This window comes from Perca flavescens, chromosome 19 (assembly GCF_004354835.1).
Source record: "Perca flavescens isolate YP-PL-M2 chromosome 19, PFLA_1.0, whole genome shotgun sequence".
NCBI classification, from domain to species: Eukaryota; Metazoa; Chordata; class Actinopteri; order Perciformes; family Percidae; genus Perca; species Perca flavescens.
Window position 1 is genome coordinate 20,746,759 of NC_041349.1, and position 20,351 is coordinate 20,767,109.

The following is a 20,351-nucleotide window of genomic DNA, read 5'->3' on the forward strand; positions in this document are numbered from 1 at the left end:
CAATTTTACTACTTGCTATCTTGACACTGATTCTTGCAACTTTTCCATTCAGAGGTGTTTGCAAGCCTCTGCGTACAAAAACCTACAATTTGTCGTCAGTGGAGGGGATGATTGAGCGGAACCAAAGAGTGATGGGAGAGGTGAGAACACTCTAAATCTGGAGACCTTGGTCATGAATAGTCAGGAGACAATGATTTGCCACAACATTCAGAAGGCCGGCAACCTCTGGAGAGGCCACTGTGGCCTTCGCAAATGAGCTTGCAAAATTACCTTTTACTTATAGGACATTGAATTTTTTGGTCTACTGGCTATTCAAGGATTGTATGTGCTGTATCTTTGTCTTATGTTTTTAAGAGAAGATCGTAGAGCAATTTCCCAGTTGTTCTTGAATATAGCAAAGTGGATAAATGCTAAAATAGAGCTTTTGTATCTGCCTGCTAAGAGCAATCAGTGCAGGAGATTTTTTATCAACAGTTCAGTGAATTTACCAATTACCAATGGAGTTGTCATGGAAGCACTCTTGGGCATAGATCATCTGTCCTTGAAAACAGCCTGTTTGGGCAAAAATATTGCAGCCTGTTGAAGAGACTTCAGCAACTGCACAGTAAATTAGCACAGGAGTATTGTGGGGAGTATTCTAAATGCAGGAAAAATAGGTTTCTTTCCATGAATTACATTTGAATTTATTCATATAGGGTTTGTTTTTGGTGAGCTAAAGAACTTTCATCTACTTTCTACCAAAAGGCTGAGGGGAAACTAAAATATCCTTTCCTGAAAGAGATTAAAAAATGGATCAAAATCCAAGTCCAGATACTGTTTTTTATGCAATTCCAGATATCATTACCCTGTCCCTCCCTGCCTACTGCCCTGTAGCAGGTGCTGGGCACTGGCCCATGTGGCTGGGCATACGGTAGCGACCCCAAGCTGTAGACTGGCCATTTCTCTCTTGCCCATATACCATAATCTACTGGTATTCCAGGTCATGCATGCTCATGGAGGTGGAAATTAGCTTTCTGGGAGTGTCAACAGGCACGATGATCACTGACACTGGATCAAATTTCATTTCTCTTGTTTGCAGAAAAAGGTACATCGGCTTTAGACTCTACATAGTGTGCTGGCCTTAAGCATTTATGTTTCCTTTATGAATTTAATAACTTTGCTTGTGTTTTTCAGCTTTTATTCTTGGTAAAGACATTTGCAACAAATAGTTTCAAAATCCTCATCTTCCACACATCTGTGGCTCTTTCACAGCAGCCATCGTTGCTGCAAGTTTCTGTCACCGCTATTTCCACCTTTCCTCGATCACATTTAGCTATTTGATCTATGCGCATTCTCCCTGCAGTTCAAACATTATGATTCAGCAGCAAATACAGACTAATTTGTGTGTGGTGAAGTGGTGTACACAGTAATGCAGATTTTATCAATTTTGAGGTATCTATCCTACAATCTCACAATTAGGCTCCTCATGAGACAATTGTGTGGAAAACATGCACAGCTAAAAGCACTTGCTTTGACCAGAATCCTCTTTTTCTGTATTTGGTCAGAGTTGATCAAATTAAATGGTTTATAGTCCATACAATCACTCCTTCATTTCTTATCAGTTTGTTTATCTGACATTTATATTTGTTCTTTGACTCCATCCATCCACTTAATGCAACTTTTTACTATCTATATTCATGCAGCAGCCTCTTTGGAGGGCAGCCTATTCTGCACATAAGCAGCCAAACACACAACTCAACATCTCCCTGGGAAGTCTAGTACTGAGAATTTATCATTTGCATATGTGTGTGTGTGTGTGTGTGTGTGTGTGTGTGTGTGTGTGTGTGTGTGTGTGTGAGTACATGCAAGTGCATGTGGTCATTGTGTATCACTATTAGTGATGGATAATCATTTAATACAGAAAGCACATAACAACCCCATTTCACTCTCCTTAACTACAACAAATGATATTACGGTTTAGCTAGCCGTGTATCATTAAAACCAAACACTGTAAGAATGGTCACAGAATGAATGAATATATTATTGGATGTGTTGATGCAGGTCTCAGAGTATAAAAAAAGAATAGGGGTTTAGTAGCAGCCAGCGAAGTAAAATAAATGAAAGTGGCAAGCAGCGGGTAGAGAAAGCTCCAGAGGAGAAAGCAGAGGTAGGTTGTTCACAGTCAAATAAGTTGTGACATTTTTGACTAGAGCTGTTGATGATATAGCGCAAAGAATTACCACGGTGTGCCGAAACTGGTTCTTTTTTACTGTTTCATGCTTCTCAACAAGCATCCATTTATAAAAAGAACAATGGAGGGGAGAAATTAGACTTTTCAAAAGAGTTTTTGGAAGTGTAATGTGAGCAGTCGCTTGTTCCTTTGCAAAGGCAAAAGCTAGAGTCAGTCAAAAAATTTAGCTTGAGGCTGAAACACAAAATGTGAAACACTTACAGTGTTAAACACCCAATGTGGCATAGCCTTCAATTATTTAGTTAGCATTATTTTTGTGAATGAGAAATATTTCTCATCACCATCATAAAATGAGAATTGATAAAGCTCATCATATGACTGCTAACTGCGGTTTTATGCAAAAAAAAAGTATCATCATGTAACATCTATCTGGATGTTTAACTTTATTTCACTTCCATTTTGGCAGTTGACTAAAAATACAGAAGTAACACATTGAGCAGCATTCCATATAGCCAATTATCGCCAGCCCACACTGTCTTGAGGTGCTACATTTTATATCAGATATATACATACATGTATATATATATTTTATCATGTTGCTTTACTTGACCAAAATATAAAAAAATGGCTTAAAGAGTAAAAGCTTGCCAAGCCAATCTGTTCTTTGCATCCCACAATACAAAAGTGTGGAGCGGAACAAACATGATGATAATAATTTTGATATTCAATTTAGTTTGTTCTTGGTGTGTAAGTAAATCAAATTAGTAATTATAGGCTAAAGTATTTATTCTTTTGGGAGTCTGTGTCATGCAAACTTTATAGCAATCTACCTGTAGATTATCTTCATAATCCTATGAGTCTATTGGGATTTTCAAGGGACTTTGGCCTGATAGTGGTGCCAGCGAAAAGCTTATGGAGTGTTCAGATTCAGCCCCTGGGAAGTGGAGATTGCATAGTAAACTGGTAATTTGCCAGTTATATTTTGATAGTATTTGTTGTGGTCAAGTGGAAAGATAGTTGATGTTGAGGAAAGGTCAGTAAATCACCAGATGTATTAGGAAATCAGCCATTCAAATCCATTTCAACTTTCATGACGATGTTGCCAGTATTTCTTTTTAGAATACCTTCCTCTGAACTAAATATTTGGATGGCTAGACGGACCAATGTCTTTATCCTATTTATGAAAAGACAGCGATCTGAATGTGAGCCCTGTTCCAAAATTCATGGATAAAAAACCAAATGTATGTGATTTTTCGTTGTCATCTATCTAGTTTATAGTGAAAAAAACAACATTCTGTTGTCATAACCCTTTGCACTGAAATGCTGAATTGCACTGACCCAAGTAATGAAACCAAAAACAACTAACATGTATGAATATTATGAGAACGAAACAAAGAAATAAGTTGGTCTTACCGAGTCTGTTGTCCAATGCTCCAAAGTCTAGAGAGTACTTCACAACATGGTAATTGTTCCAAACGTACAGCAGGTTGTCCCTGGGATTGTAATCCACTGCAGCGATGTACTGATAGGAGTTCGGGAAAGCGATGTCCAGAAAGCCATCTTTACTTAGCTCTGTGTTGTAGATGTAGTCGATCTTGTTTCCTGTTGCCTCATTGTCATCGTCCTCATACACTGACTTTACTACATACAGGATTCCACAGATCATGAAGGCGTTGGATGCTGAGCGCTTGTCATAAGCTGTGTCCCAGGTCCCCTCAACACGTAACGTGTAGGGATTGAGCTGGCTGATGACAATCCGCCCATTGTTCTGCTCAGTGGCATAAATCACCCAAAGGCCATTTTCGTCAACAGCCAAGTCAATGTCTGACTTCCCTCCCCAGCGGTATGGAGACGTGTCATGGTAGTTGGCGTTGGCAATGATGGCCTCGCCGCTCTTGATACGAGTCCGCAGGTCAAACTTGACAATGTTGCGGGTGCGCTCCTTGTTGAAGAAGAGTGCCCCGTCATAGACCACGAAGCCTGTTCCGTCAACACGATGTGGGAGCTTGTAAGTTGTTGTCGGCCTTCCGGCGATGAAGTCTTCTTTGGAGGAATATTCAGTCAACGTGTCGGTGCGGTAGGGTGTCCAGGGCATGTAGTAAATCTTATCGGAGGCTTGGAGAGGGTCTTTGCACCAGGCTCCTGACTGGTGGTCCGATTCAAAGAGGTGCTCGCTCTGGTACACCCTGCGTAGAAGCCCTGGGCACAGGAATACTGAGGAGCCAAAATAGGGGAAAGACAAGTACAGAGTTACATTGGCAGGTATTATACCTCAATGAATTAAACAGCAACTGGATCTTACTACACTGAAGTCGAAATCTGCAGTTTAATCTTCTTCACTGTGAAGACCAAGATATTGAGTCACACCATCTTCATCAGTGTTGGGATGATCAGAGATTAAATGCAGAAAAGATTACTGACTGTCAAGACAAAGAATGTAATTAGTCATGTCATTTGTTGGATTACTCCGAGTTTTGGAATGTACCATGCATGGAAATTAAAATTAAACAGGGAAATTTACAAACTCAACCACCATGGTTTGGTTTCAATTACTTAATGCAGTTTACAATTTTTGTATACTGTATGATACTTCTAATTCAGTTAGTCTCCGAGCCTGAAGGCAATTAGTTTACAGTATCACTGAAGAGACATACTTGTAGGGAGGGGTGAATAGATTAAGTGAGGGTTATCTCTTCTGACTTAATGTAGACCAGAAACAAGTCAGAAGGTGCGGTTAAAACCTACCACAGACTGACTCACCCACATGTTATCATTTTAGTTTCTTTCCCTTTACAAAGGGGCTTCTTGGGACCTATCTACTAAATTATATATAATTACATCGGGAAAAAAGGTTAAAACACCCAGGTGGCAATCCTAATAAATAGTATTAAACAGACAAAAAGTTAGAAGATTTTGATAAATAGCCACACTGTAATTATTGTCTGAGGCCGCAAGAAAACAAAAGACAAAAATACAGTAATTACATCATCTATATAATGATTGCCTGTCTATTATTTTACCCACATGACATTTTTAGTCTGCGGCATGATTTACAACACCACACACACAGTAAACTAATTATATATGAACTGGTTTGTACTCAAATCTGATAAAGCCTGGCCAAGGCAATACAGCTGGAGCAGGTCAATAGTGCGAAAGCTAATTTCAGTCTGTTATGGATTATCTTGGACTGAGGCAATTATTGTTTTCTGTCATTCTAAAAAGATGACATCTGCATTCAGGATTATAGTGACTGTACATCCCGAGTAGGTTAAACATTTAAATTAAAATTTTACTCTTGAAGTTAAAACAAAAGGACAAAGAATAACATGAAATAAAATATGTATATTAATAAACATATGTATATTACTATACTCACCAAAACATAGATGAGAAGTATTTATCAAAATAGCTTTTGTTTAAAAAACAAAAATAAATACTATCCAAAGTGTACGTCTGATACAAACAATAAAGAATTTAGACAGTACAGTTTTACTTTTTTCCACAGGGTTGGGCCCGCAGTACTTCACATAGAAAAACAATGTGTGGGTGAAGGTTCCTTGCACTGTTATGGGCCAGGAGCCTGACACAGCGCTGACAGGTTCTCGCTGCAGATCCGTCGAGAGGTAAAAGCTGTGCGCTCCGAGCCGGAGGAGAAAGAGACAGCGAAAACAGAGCCTTCTTTCCCTTGTAATCTCTTAAGATTAAACATGTTGTCTACCTGCAGGTGAAAAATGTGTCGAGTTGCGTCCCGTTGACATAGCGCCTTGGCACACATCTCAGCGGATGCTCCACTAAATGCTAAGAGGGCTGTTTCTAGGGTTGAAAAAGACGAGATGTGCTGGGGTACAAGGTCAGAGTAGGTAAGCTTTATACTGACAGCACGCTGGGCTCTGTAAAATATGCTTTTTAAGGATGTAAGCACAAACATGGAAGAGTGAATGAAAGATTAGAGAAGTGATACAAAAGCAATCATGGCTTTCATGGGGAATTTCACAAAAACTGACACAGACATTAGCTTCATTGCTCATTCTCTTTGCCACAGATTTCAGTGATACGTCATTAATTAATGACTACTTTGAAACTTCAAATTTATTGCGTAGCTATTAAAGCAGAACTCTTGAGTCTTGTTTAATGATTCCATTACCATCTTTGACTTAAATCCAGCTTTGTAGTTAACGCCTGACAAAGGACGTGCTTCCAGCTCATGTAGAAAGGTACAACACTACAAACACAATGCTCCTGGGGCACACGTTGAAGATTTAGCATATGTTCTGCAGCAACCTGCACTGCTGATAAAGTAAAGAATATGACTGCTTTGATCTGTCTCCAGTATTGACTGGTGAGTCCCTGAAGGTTATAGCCATCATTATGTTAGAGCTATAATCAAAAATGCTGACAGCTTATTGGACAAACTATTGATCACCCTGTATAGCCATCTCCTTTAATATTATGCAGCTGATAAAGCAGAGCTGGAATAATCTTCAGTTATTACAGGGAATAAAAACATCCCAGGGTTAAGGGATTTTACTGGAGAGCAGGCCTATAATGATCTTACCCTAAAGAATGGTCTGATATATGTGGCAACGTCAGTCTGTGATGCATATGATGAACAAGGAATGAAGGTCCAGTGAATATTCACTGATTTTGGATGGTGCAGCATGTACAGGACAATACATTTTTTCTAACACCCGTTTCACTGATAATATGTATTTCCCCCATGAATGACATGTTCAACCTCACCAATAAACCATACAATGACCACAAACCTACAAATGTCAGAGATTTGCTTTAGCACCCCATCACCAAAAAGAAAATTAGAAAAAATGCAAGCCTATTTATGCCCGAATGAAAATGCAGGTGAAGAAGAAAAGTTGTTGGCATTTAGTTACCTTTTTGTTCCACTTCTATTTTTAGGCATGAAGGGAAGAGAGAAAGAAAAAAAGAAAGAACATATTAATGATGTGATAACTGGAAAAAGTCTTAATTGTCACATTCACACAACGATACACTACAGAAGAGCATGGGGTTAGTAGAATAGACACACAAAACATTCAACCATATCTTTTAGGAAGGAGAACAAAGTACTGCATTACCCATGAGCCTGTAGGAAAAAAGACAGATTAATCAGTACTTAAATTGTACAAGATGTTTCTTCTTTTTTTTTTTTTTTTTTTGCAGTGATGGCTGTGTACATGACTTTTTTCTGCAACGATAAAATAATTCAACCATGTGGCCACTTACTAACAAGCTTACAAGTTTAAGGTCCAACTGCGAGAAAATAGTCCATCACATGTAAATTGAGTACATTTCACACTAAACACAGTTGTAGTCTCACACTTGATAATTCTGTCATGTATGACCTAAACAGACTGATAAGGCTATCTAAAGTATGTTATCAGTATAAGTATATGGTCAGTGATGAAAATTATTTTAAATGTCCTTTGTCTGGACTAAGACCTGCATTCATTGCTTTTGTTTGTCCATTTGGGTTCAGTGGAACCAGCTGGTATGGCTAACGTGTTAGCAAACTGTTGCATGTTTACATATCCAGCAAACTGGCATTAATTTGAAGTTGTGACCACCTGACTGTTACAATGTTAAATCTCCTTATCAATCGGTTTTGGTTTCTACCAATTCCTATGGGCAAATATCTGTCTCTTTAGCTGATAAACGCTGCACTATGTTCACCAGCTGTAAAATACAGTATGCACATGCAGTGATTACAGGCAAGAAGATCTTTTTTTATGTATGACCTATTTATTAAATGTGAATGGCTGCAGGTGAAAGTGAAATGCAAAATCTGTTTTGATTCTACGGCTCAACAACTATACTGAAAGGCTGTTAAATATCTGCTTTTTTATGTCAGTCATGGCATTTTGCTGGTCCTGTCCCTTCCTCTCCAGTAATCCTGGTTCTAATAAGAGAGGATTAACCTCTGTTACCAGGGCTTACAAGAGTCCTCTCCTCCAAATGTAGAGTGCAACAGAGTGAGGTATGGAGGTCAGTGCGTAGGGGCGGGTGGGGTTGAGTTTGAAAGATGGGAAAGTTATTAGGGGAGAACAATATTAATGCAGGGCGGTGAGCCAATGAAAAGCAGCGAGTAGGACCTGTGTTGGGTGAGGGAAAGAGCAAAAAAAGAGAGAAAATAACGGGGAGGTGAGCGACTTTCAACAAGTCGTGTGTGTTTGTCAGATCATAAAATTGTACGCTGGCACAGCACGACACCTCATCAACAGCAAACACTCCAGCTGTCATTGAAACACGATAAGTCCATACAGTGGCCAGGCAACAATAGCTCCGGGCTACATCTGAATCATTATTACTGGCAACTCAAATTTGCCAATAACTCGGAACTACACGTGGACCCCATCGATCAAGTCAAAGTAAATTGTCAAACGTCCCCCACTGAAGCCTCCTCACCTCCCATGGGCACCGGGCACATAACAGGGGCCACGGGGCGGCCGGCATTTCTGATTGAGCGATCGCTAACAGTGGCGAGGGAAGAGGAGGGTAATGATCTATAGAAAAAGGCATTAACAGTGGGGATGTGAGAGGTGGTATATGATGCAATGGCCAAGGGGAGATGGTGTGAGAAGGGAGTAAAGGATTTGGATGAAATCCCCGACAAGGAAATACTTCACTCCCGAGGCTACTGTACAGGATGTGGCCCCGTCGCTTGACCAGAAACGGCTGCTGGGTGCAGCAAGGTCACCCCTCGGATCACTCGAACCAATTTGTTCCATGTCACGTCCACTCGTTTTTCACTGCAAATACAGTATAGGCTGAGATATACCTGTGATACGAGCCTTGGACATCCACCTTAACCACGTCACGGATACAAGTGGAGCAACAGGAAAAGCAGAGTGAAACGGAGAATTGATTCATTTTGAGAAGCTTCTTTACTCCACCCCACCACCCCCATTGTGACCTTAATGCGATTTTGGTCACGGCTGTCATTGAGTCACTAAAAAGCACTTAGCGCTCTCTCTCTCTCTCTCATCCTTGTCTCTACCTTCTCTTTGTCTGCTCTGATGTTTAAGAAGACTCAAACTATTTAAAATATGCACACAAATACAATAAAAAAAAAATAAGGGTCCTTTAGGAGCTACCTTTAACTATATGAGAAGTTATGAAAAGCCATTGAGCACCTCATTTGTAGGCTCTACATTATACATGATCCTATATCTGCACTTCTGTTCCAAAACACTTGATGAAGTCCTGAGATTTAAGGACACATCATGTAATAGGTTATATATACAGTCTGGCATGTCCCTCTGGTTCCTTCTGCTATACTACATCCGTAGTAGTTGCCCGGCTGAGGGCAAAAACAAGATTTTTACTTATGGTCAGCTCATTTAGAGGAAACTTGAAGGTATACAGTAATACAATTAAGAGATACTCGACTGAATTGTGTGATGATGAGGTTAATGGTAATCACGCCACACACGCGCTAATGAAATCAACTTTAAAATACTGAATTGGGTAACGAGCTAATTATTTGAAAAAGAGATGATGAGTATTGAGTGGCCATCAAATTACTTAAAACACATATTTAATTGCGCAATTTAGAAAAAAAATATGTATGATGAGTCTGGGGACTGTACCCGGGTCAGGGTTTAATTGTACCAATTTGATGGATGAATTGGCATACGAAAATATCTCATCCTGCTTTTGCAATGGGCAGGACAGTTGGATGTCTCATTGAGAACCACAACGGTCTGGCACATTTTTCTAGAGGAAAAGAAATGACCAGCTGTAATTCCTTGGATGCCAAAGCAAACCAGAAGGAAGAAATGTCATCATTGGAAATGAGAAAAGAATATCCTCTAAAAATGTACAGATCTCCTGGGCTTGCAAATTGAAAAAGTTCAGTTATTGTCACTGTTTTACTGTTATTAGCTTATTTTTCGTCTATGATGCTTTTTTTGTATTAGTGTATACTTTTGTGTAAGCTCCTTGGGCCATGGAAAACAACATTTCGGACAGACAGACAGATAGATAGATACATTTGTCAGGGACCAATGCTCTTTTCACCAACAGCCTGCTTCACACAGTTGCACATAGGCACACCTGGAAGCAGCCCAGTGCGAGCACTCTTATCTTTCAGCCACTGAGAAGCAGTTTGGGGTTAAGTGCCAGGCTCTAAGATATCTCAGTGCTACTCACTTCCTCACTTTATTTTTTCATATGAGATTTATCTTGAGATTAGTCCAGGGATAGAAAACTGCTGCCTACACAGATCTAGAAACAGCCTATGCTTACAAATGAGTAGGTCATTTTCAACCAATATTATTTAAATTTTTTTGGGGTCAGTTTGTGTTTATGACCATTATGGAAACAGTCAATCAGATACATGTTCTACCAGGCCATCATTTAAGTGAATGCATTGCTTGGCCAAGTTGGGGCAAATTCTGGCAACATGTTTGGGCAAAAGAGTAGCTCACCGTGTGCATGCAGCTTATAACAGTCTGGATGCTGTATGGTTTAGGCTGCCAAACACATTGAGCTGGAAAAGGCAACATGGCTGCCGCTGCTGCAGCTTACCTAATTGGTCAAGCTGTAACCAAATTTAATAAACTGAACAACCAACCAACATTATAGCTTCCCTTTAAAATTATATATTTTGTCAAGGTTATTTAATTATCGTTATAATAATAATAATAATAATAATAATAATAATAATAATAATAAAAGACTACACCAAAACGTTTGTGCACGTAATTCAGCTTTGGCAGTGATAGTATAGGCAGACAATGCAGAAGCACCCTGCTGATCAGCCATACCCTATACAATTCAATTATATTACCAGTGCATAATATAGTCCATACTGCATTTGTTCAGATAATGCATAATTTCAAATGTAATTTTCACCTGAGAAGTCGCTCTGCATACTTATTGTAGTCTACTTTCTGCTTAAGACACACGCTGAGCAGCTAACAATGGGGACCCTGAGCGACTGAAAGCCCCGACCCTGTCATATGAGCGGCAGCTGTATGGATTTTCATTTGAATAATTAACGCTTCCCAATTTCACACTAATGGTTGAGAGGTATCAGAATGGTATCATTAGCCGCTAATAGAGATTCATGGTGGAATGGCTGCAATATTTTTTGCAATATTTCCTTCACTTTTTCTCTCTCTCTCTCTCTCTCTCTCTCTCTCTACTAAGGAGAAAGCCCGTGCAAACCCCTTAACTCCATCCCATCAGCTTTTTAATTAATGTCAGAAATTACGGGGCTTTGAATAGCATGTGCCTAAGGATGGGGGAGGACACGCAGGCTACCATCTCTCTTTTGCTGTATTCTCTCTCATCTCCCTCATTTTTTTTCCTATCATTTCCCTCGCTTGGTGCTTCCACACCATCATTACAGGTTCCATTTCTCAACAGCCCTCTTTTTCTTTCAACCACTTGTCTGCTCTCTTTGTGCTCCTTTTTTCGTACTTATTCAATCTCCTCCGTAGTGTCTCCTTTCTGTCTCCATCACTTTCTCTCTCCCTCCTACAGGGAAGCTGCTATGCTATCTTATAACCTTGACAATGCAGAATGCTGTGTGTGTGTACATGTGTGTGTGTGTGTGTGCGCTTGTTCCTCTGTCTGTGTGCATGCATGTGTGTTTGTCTCTCTTTGAGGGACAGGTGCAAGGACTTGGCGCTCATCCAACCTGCTACCCACGTGGGACCGATCAACAGAAGGAGAAAAGACAAGTGCAGCCTAGGCAAAACAAAATTAAATACATTTGTGTGGAACAGAGCGACGACTTGAGCAGAAATAACATAATTGCAGCTCCTGAAATATGTCTTGATTTTTAAGGACCTTGTAATAATGGAACAGAACAGTGGGATGGGGGGGAATTGTGGGGGGGAGAAAAGCAAGAGGGTGTTTAGTCGGGTGTGTGGCTGGACATGGTGGACCACAAGTGAACAAAGAAGAAAGAAAGAAAGAAAGAAAGAAAGAAAGAAAGAAAGAAAGAAAAAAATGGAAATGGAAAAAGAGCTTTGATTAGTATGGTGATCATTAAAAGGAGAGACCCCCCGAAGAGACCAATCTCTAATTAGTGCTATATCCTCGACACTTGGCACCCCAGCAACTCTTTCAGACACGTATGCCTGAGTATGTCTGTGTTTGTGCGTGTGGGTAGCTGTTGGAGGAAACACTGAGATAAAAGCTCTGCTTGTGTTATATAAATGGCAGTGTTCATGGACATTTACAGAAGCTTGTTCAGCATGCAAGAGCATTTATTCCAATATGTTTGAGTGTGTACATTTTCGTCTATCCGTGAAAAAAACAAAAACAAGGATGATCCTGTATGTACGGTATATTGAGCAAAGCATCTGGAACAAAATAAGAGCCTGATAGATTACACCACTTTATTCAGCTATTAGTGGGGAAAAACAGTTTCCACATGTCCAGAATCACCCCTTTCACACCACCATTTATCCACATTGGTAATCACAGCCTCTCTGTGCAATTATCTCGCCTTTCAACTGGGAAAAGATTTGTTTTTTTTTTCCCTGGAGGATGGTTTTTAATCCAGCTTCCGAAACTGCCATATTTTTTTTTATGAAAATGTGAACATCATGTAGTAGTAGATAGTTTGGTATTTATTACTATATATTATTAATTCAGGGAGGCTTACATTTCCATGTGATAATAGTAAACAGGGCTGGGCGAAAAATCAAATATTGTATTAAGTAATATTTACTTTTTATAGTAACGCATAATGAGAATATGATCTTATTTATTTATTTTTAACTGATGTTTTTCTGCTCCAGCATACATGTCTGCTCTGTAAATCGCATGTGCTGGGTCGGTTCCCAGTTGAGAAACAAAATCAGTTATTAGAAATTTATATTTCATAGTTTTGGTTTCATAATTGCATCCCTGTCCGTGTATTCTTCTAATGCTATAGTCAATCAAATCATTTTATTTTAAACTTGTTTGCATTGAGAAGTAACATCATGCTTTAATCACAGTTGGACGGCCGGCAACCTGCTCCACAAGACGGCAAGGGCCTCAGACTCTGGACGGCAACAACCCACATTAGCTCTCCAGCTAATGCCCCATTCTTAACCAGAAACATACATGTCTTATCTTGCACCACTGCGGAAACTGCACTGCCAAAGTCACTTTTCAGGGTAGATAGCCAATGAACTAGTCAGGTGTAACATTAGCATATTTAACTGCTTTAAAACTTGCAAAGCTCTGAAGATCAGACCGTTAGATTCTGGTGTGGTCTATTCTTCAATATCACTGCTGACAAACACTGTCTGTCACTGGCTTATAAACTACAGTTGTATACTTTGTCTCTCTGTATCCCTGCAGCAAATGAGCCTACTAGCTAAACTATCAATCAAGCACAGACACTGACTGCACCGAGGCCTGATGAAAAAGAACATTTCGGCTATATCTCCAACTCCCAGGAGCTTTTTTTTTTCTTCCTTTCAATAATAAAAAAACAAACACATTTTTTAAATTATGTTTACATTATTTGTGACTGCAAAAAAAAGGCAATTAACTGTAATTTCAGTTGGACTACAAACTGTACAGGTAACTGTACTGTAAATCCCTATAAAAAATATTGTTTCCGCAAAGTTCTGTTCAAAAGCAATGTGTTGCGACAAGATCAATTTCTTCAAATTCAAGCCACGACATCAACGTGAATCTGTGTGTGAAATATGTGACAGAAAGTCAGTCACCGGAGCTTGCTGTCTGAGTTGGGGAGTGTTCAGCTGTCACTGAGTGATGTGATGGCATTACAGGCCCCCTTCACACATGGGAAGAAGTGGAGCTGGTCGCTCAGGTGGGGAGAAGGGAAAAAAAACTGTCTGAACAAGAAAACTAATGTTCACTGGCATTTCAGTGGGGCGTGAGGAGGGTGTGGTTGTGTGATGTATCTGCTGGCAAGCTGTTCACTCCCACACTAGTACCTGATGAACGTGGATTGGAAAGCTCAAGGGCAAAAAGCCACTGAACTTCTATACAATCTGCTTAGTAGATTTACTGATAGCATCAACATACTCCTGCAGAAGCTTAAAATTGCTGCAAGATTATCCAAGGCAAAGAGAACTGGCTGGGTGCTTGGAAGGTAGACTGCTGATGATGTTTGAATACTGAGTGTGAGCTACATTTGAACATCAGCTTGGGCATGATTATTATTAATAGTCCAAAATCCTTACTGGTGTAGAGACACTAAAACAATGAGTAACCCTGACGAGACGCATTACCCAATCGCAGTGTCCATGCTACAGCCATGAAGTCCCATCCTGGTCACACAGGTGGTGTTTACCTTAGGTGTGACCACTGCATAATGGGCCCTGTAATCACACCACAATCTGCCCAAGCCGCATTGTAAGTGATAGCTATGTGTACAGCATCAATTTCATGGTTTCACCTGCCAACACAGAAGGACAGAGATTGGGAGCAGGTGTTGAGTAAAACATGCCAAAACAATCTCCTCCATTATTCAATGAGGGCCCCCTGAACCTGTTAGGTGTGTTATTATTAGCAAAACAAATTAAAAAACAATTAGGTAAGTTGGAAATAAAAAAAAAACTCAACAAATTACATGGCAAGTTTCTATGAGGTATGAGCTCAAGATTACACCGCTCCGGTTCAAATTGGAGAATTGATTTCATGATTATATGTCCTGGCTTAGCTACCAAAGTGTGAGCAATATCTGACAGGGCTGAGCTGGATCATGCTGTGCCAGACAGGATTTTACATTGTCCTTATTAGCTGCAAACAGTGGGGGGAACTAGTGGCTTATGTATAGCAACAGACCGCCAGCAGGTTTTCTTCCTTTGTTCTTCCACTCTCTTCTTGCCTTTCTGTCTTTCACTTTCCCGCCACCTCATCTGACACACACACACACACACACACACACACACACACACACACACACACACACACACACACACACACACACACACACACACACACACACACACACACACACACACACACACACACACACACACACACACGTTTCAATTTTGAAAAGTGAATTGAACAAAAGCGTTTCCCTGAAAGGACGGGTAATTATCTCTTAATTCTTTTGGGACGAGGGGTTTGACCGCTCGCCTGGACCAAATCAGTCAATTTGCCATGGAAACTACGCAGAAAGGTACATCTAATTACTAGAGGGAGATGGCTGATGCTCTGGAGAAGGACAAGAAAGGTAACCGCAAGCTGTCAACAACAGAAAGACTCTTTCAACGACACCGCATGGCAACGCAGGTTTGAATGCATGACAATTCTGAGAATTTGAGGGGGCCACACAGGGGTTGTTACTGCGGAGGAAGAACACTGGGTAGGCAGTGGCGAGACACAGTTGTGTTGACCGCCTATGAGCTCAACCTTTGGGAGGAGCTGTTAAAGTGGAAGTTACATGAAGAGAAAGACGGAGAAAGAGGGTGAGAAAGGTTTTAATAAGGCACTAAGAGAATAGACGGGCACCTCTCCGCTGAACCATAGAAAGTCAAGGTGAGAGGGCGGGGCGGAGACAGATGTTAGCTATTGGAGCAGAGTCATGTTTATGAGTCATCATAAAGGGACAGCACATCACTTCTGCCTGAGGGTAGCCTTACTAATCTGTAAAGTGCATGGGGGAGCATGCACAAACTGCACTAGTACAAAGACGACATAGACCTCTGGCAGATGAAAAATGAGTGTACCCGGATGTTCACATGGCTCTATTATGACTTGATACAAGCAAATTCGATTCAGTTGTATGTATTAAGTACTTTGTTTTTAATCCAATATTATCATGTATCAATTGTTTTTTTTCCCCATCTTCCACGTTTCTTTCAGTGTTATTTACCCACATGACACACACAGCTCATATAAAATAATTATTTAGCTTAAATGAAAATATGATGGATTACCTTGTGCTCTGACACTGTTACACAGCACAGGCAGACCCCGGCACTCTTAGTAATAATTGTAAAAAAAAAAAAAAAAAAAAAATTACCCCATTATAGCTGATGGAGCGAATCAAATCGCAAATTAATAAAATCAATATTGTATATGCGGCATGCGTCAATCGATTTAGCACACTCCTCTGCCATTATTAACGGTGGATCTCATTGTACAATCTTGCCGGCTTACACAGATATGGAGAAGAGAGCGGTAATTTATCCTAAAAGAAAAGAAGCTCCACAAGCAGAATATAGATAAAAGCTGTCAGGGAAGGTGGTAAAGAAGAGAGGAGGGTCTGTTGAGGGAACAGAGGGAGCAAATAAAGGGATATAGGGGGAAAGAAAAGCAGTGAGAGCACTTAAAGGACAATATGTTAGTGGGAGTGAGGGAGAATATTAGGACTGAGAGCTTGTCAGTGGAATACAGAGTCAAGACTCCACCACTGAAGGAGAGTTGGCGTCATGGGTGGCTGCTTCTCTTATTAGACCCTCAAATCTGTCAGTCTGTCTCAGGAACTTGGTGAAGAGACTTGTGTTAAAAGCCCATCCACAATTGAGCTGTCATACCCCTTTGCCAATTGACATACCTGATTATTTGTCCAATTGACAAGCAAATTGGTTTAGCTTTAGTTTCTTTCTTTTTTTTTTGAGATTGCAACGTGAGATATCCATTGTTCTCGAGGTCCATGATTGATTATGCAAGGTAGTCCAAATTTAAGCCAGACATGAAAATAAAAAGAACTGCCTCTAAATGTGACTCATTCCAGGCTGCTTCTATATTTGGGAGGTAAGAAGAGAGTGAATCCACTGGGCTGTCACGGATGAATAACATTCACAAGCTGCAATAAAATGTGTCTCAAAATCCGTCTCTAGTGACCGTTTGTGATTACTTTGCTTCCCCACTCAATATACAAATAAACGCCTACATGACTTCTGCAAGGTTTATGCGTTGCCAGCAGAATGTTGTATCCTACGATGGTTCTGGGCACAATCCAAAGTGCCCCCGTTTCCCTCCCTAGTGCACCCCTAGGCGGCCCCGATGTTACAGAAACAAAGCTGCCAGAAGCTAGCCTGACAAGCCAGGCTCACATCAAGATGTTGGGTCTGGGAACTGACCACTGACAGGGCTCAATCCGAGTGGCGGGATAAACGGTTGTCTTTCAAATTCTCTCTGCACGTGATAGGATAGCGCTACAACCAGGCAGAGAAACGGAGAAGGTAGCGGAACTAATTGATTCAACTTTTGCCGTATCCGGTTGGCAAAACTCCGAAAACATCTTCCTTTTTCAAGAATGACTTCAGTGCCGTACTTAGTTTTTTTCTCAAAGAAAAGCTTAACTCCAAGTCTTCCAGAAGACCGCTGTTCCCAGCAGCAGCAGCCATAAGCCCGCCCACCGACTCTATACACGATGTGATTGGCCCGGCCAGTTTGTTTTTTCCAGCTCGCAAGCCAACGGAGAGTTGCTAGACCCCCGGCTGCAAATTACATTTGCTGCCGGTAGGGTGTGTCTAGATTTGTAGACTAGCCAGAAGCGGTTTTCCAACAATTCAGGCAACCTTTTTCATGTTTAGGCTTGGCTTTTGTTCAGGAAGTTGAGTATATTATTAAAAAGAAGGTGGAAGGTGGGTAGTTGAGGCAGACAACTGAATGGGAATGCCGTGAGTCCGTGAGTACATTGTATCACAGGGATAGGAAAAGGGTGCCATTACCAAGCCTCTGCATTGGATGGGAGACTTTTTACATGGTGTCAAAATGTGTGACTATGTAATCTAAATATCACAGAAAAGTGAAATCAATAGCCTGCAGTGAAAATAATTTAATCAGGGTGGTATGGGACTGGAAATAAGCTCTGTAACCGTTTGTGATCGGGTAGAAATTATTTAGAATTGGGCAAAGGAGAATAAAAATGTTTCACTCTTGTGTCACCCTGTTGTGGTAGAAGGTGGGTAGTCAAGGAAATCAACTAATTGGGAATGCTTTGTGTCAAATGGATTCCACTAAACTCCAGTGGGATTGGCAAAGACAGAAGCCATGCAACCAGGTACCATGAACATATTCCCTCACTATGCTGGGTAAAAAAATACAATGTTGGCTTCTATAGGTAAAACCTTTTGGGACAAGATGTTAAAACAATGGCATGCTAGCTTGAAAATCTGAGTAATAGGAAAGACAAGTCCATATTGCTTTGTGCAGGTAAGAATTGTTCAGACAAATAGAGTCCATATTTAGCACTCTAAGCAAAGCGCACTGAACTCAGAGTGGCAATGAAAACTAGAGGCTTGATTCAATTTGTGCTGCTGTCTATTGCAGAAGCTGTAGTTGGGTCAGTGTTCTACATGGACACCTCGCAAGGACGCTGACACTGGGTGGGTGAGATAAAAAAAAATAAAATAAATGAAGTCAGGTATAAAAGAGCCATCTGCCAGCTCTGGATCACAGGTAGAAATGTTTTTTACTTCACAACATGAAAGCTCCTGACAGGAAGACTACTGAGGGGAAGCCATGTAAGGACAAAAGATGGTTTTGATTTGAATTTGAATCATTAGAGTTTGCTTGAACCCAGTAGCTAACCACACAGATAAATGACCAAATATTTCCAGTTTCAAATCATTACTTTAGAACGCCAGTCAGAAATTATGGCAAACATATTTGCTGTGACTTTGATGTTCCACTTTAAAGGCCATTATAACACAATACCTAAGGTCATATGGCAATGTCCATGCCACTTCCTCTGGCCTCACCTGGACTTCCTCTCTGTGTGTTCATCCTGTCACCCCATGCTGATCTTTCCCTTCCCTGCCCAAATGTTTCCACTCAAGTAATGTACAGCTTGTCGGTATTTTTCAACTGCTGCACCAATTAAATCCCTTTTATTTACCCCCTTCAGAGATGCCTCACTAGTCTGAACATTAACTAGCGTCCACTGAGCTGAACTGAACAGAAATCAAACGGCCTTTCTTGCTGCTTGGCTAACGGAGACATGACATGATCAGACATGATTCCTCAAAGATATTAAAGCGCTGTGAACTTGTAGTGAACGTTTCCTTTGACTGAATACATTAACAGATGTGCAGTTTTTTTTTCTTCTTTTCAGCATGTTGTTGACAACATAATTCCCACACAGCTATTCTGGTTAACCAATCCCCATTGGTCTCAAATGATTTGCCTGTTGTATCACTTTATTACTGTATCTACAGTACAAACCTAGGATCTGCTTATTTTATCCTCAATAAATGACACAACCAATATCCCACAACGGATGTTACATGTGAAAAAATGACTTTAAGCTGGCACACTGTTGACATAATTGATGCCATGCGGGATGAAGAAAATGAAGAAAAAGTAATCTCCTGTCAGTTAAAAAGACTTTAACGTCTGATAAACAACAGCATCGCATCAACATTCCTCCAAACAAATACTGTATCATATTTCACATGTAAACAACACAGTCAATAATGTTTCCTGTACTCATACAGGGTGTTATGCTTTTTGGATCCCAGGAATCATCACTTGTCTTTACATCCACTTCTGCATCTTAATCTGTTCCACTGAACTGCACGACACATTCAAGATATTTTTGAACAATTGGAACATTACTGGCATGCTTATTGATTGGGTTGTTGATGAGTCACTGCTGTTAAGAAGAGATAAGAATGAGTAAAAGCATTAAGGGGGGGGGGGGGGTGCTTAAGAGTGTGAGAGAATGAAGGAATACATACTGTAGGGTACACATTCATATTGGACTTCCAGATATTTGTAGGTTCCCGGGCAAGGGTCAGGAAATACATCTGGTCCAGCCACAACAGCACACTGGGTCCGGTTATTACATCTGAAAACAGAGAAAAGAGCAGCAATAGCAACATCAGACAATCTTGTTCTTCTGAATGGCCACAATATACAGCGGCACATTAGTCAGATGTTTAGTGCGTATGGTTAATGAAGTTGAAAGCATTTAATTATGTAGCCTATATTATGAAGATTATGAAGCTCCACTGTTTATGAAAATGATTCACCCGGTCTCTTTCCATAGTAACAGAGTAGGATTTTTATATTTGAACACTTTCTTTTTCACGGGAGGCACTACTCCACTTAGATAAATACTGTCCTCTGTGTCATCATGATGTCAATGGGCTTCATGTCTACACATTTTCATCAGGGAGCCTGTATTACAAACTGGGGATGTGGAGACTCTTGGTAGTCCTCTCACTTTATAGAAGCGCAATATTAAATTGCTGGAGTAACCATTTAAAGCATAGAAGGT

The 20,351-nt window shown here is 40.4% G+C and overlaps 1 protein-coding gene across 10 annotated transcripts in view; it reads right to left on the reverse strand.

Moving 5' to 3' along the window:
* Positions 1-20,351, reverse strand: part of LOC114574022 (adhesion G protein-coupled receptor L3) — a 219,952-nt gene that overhangs the window by 76,771 nt on the left and 122,830 nt on the right. For 6 of the 10 annotated variants that reach the window (XM_028606302.1, XM_028606299.1, XM_028606301.1 and 3 more), the window contains 3 exons: positions 19,810-19,919; positions 7,063-7,077; positions 3,584-4,384 (listed from right to left, as the gene is read on the reverse strand). In XM_028606302.1, the coding sequence (XP_028462103.1) occupies positions 3,584-4,384; positions 7,063-7,077; positions 19,810-19,919 (926 nt within the window). The remainder of the gene's footprint in view (positions 1-3,583; positions 4,385-7,062; positions 7,078-19,809; positions 19,920-20,351) is intronic. The other 4 variants (XM_028606304.1, XM_028606305.1, XM_028606303.1 and 1 more) reach the window with 1 other exon arrangement.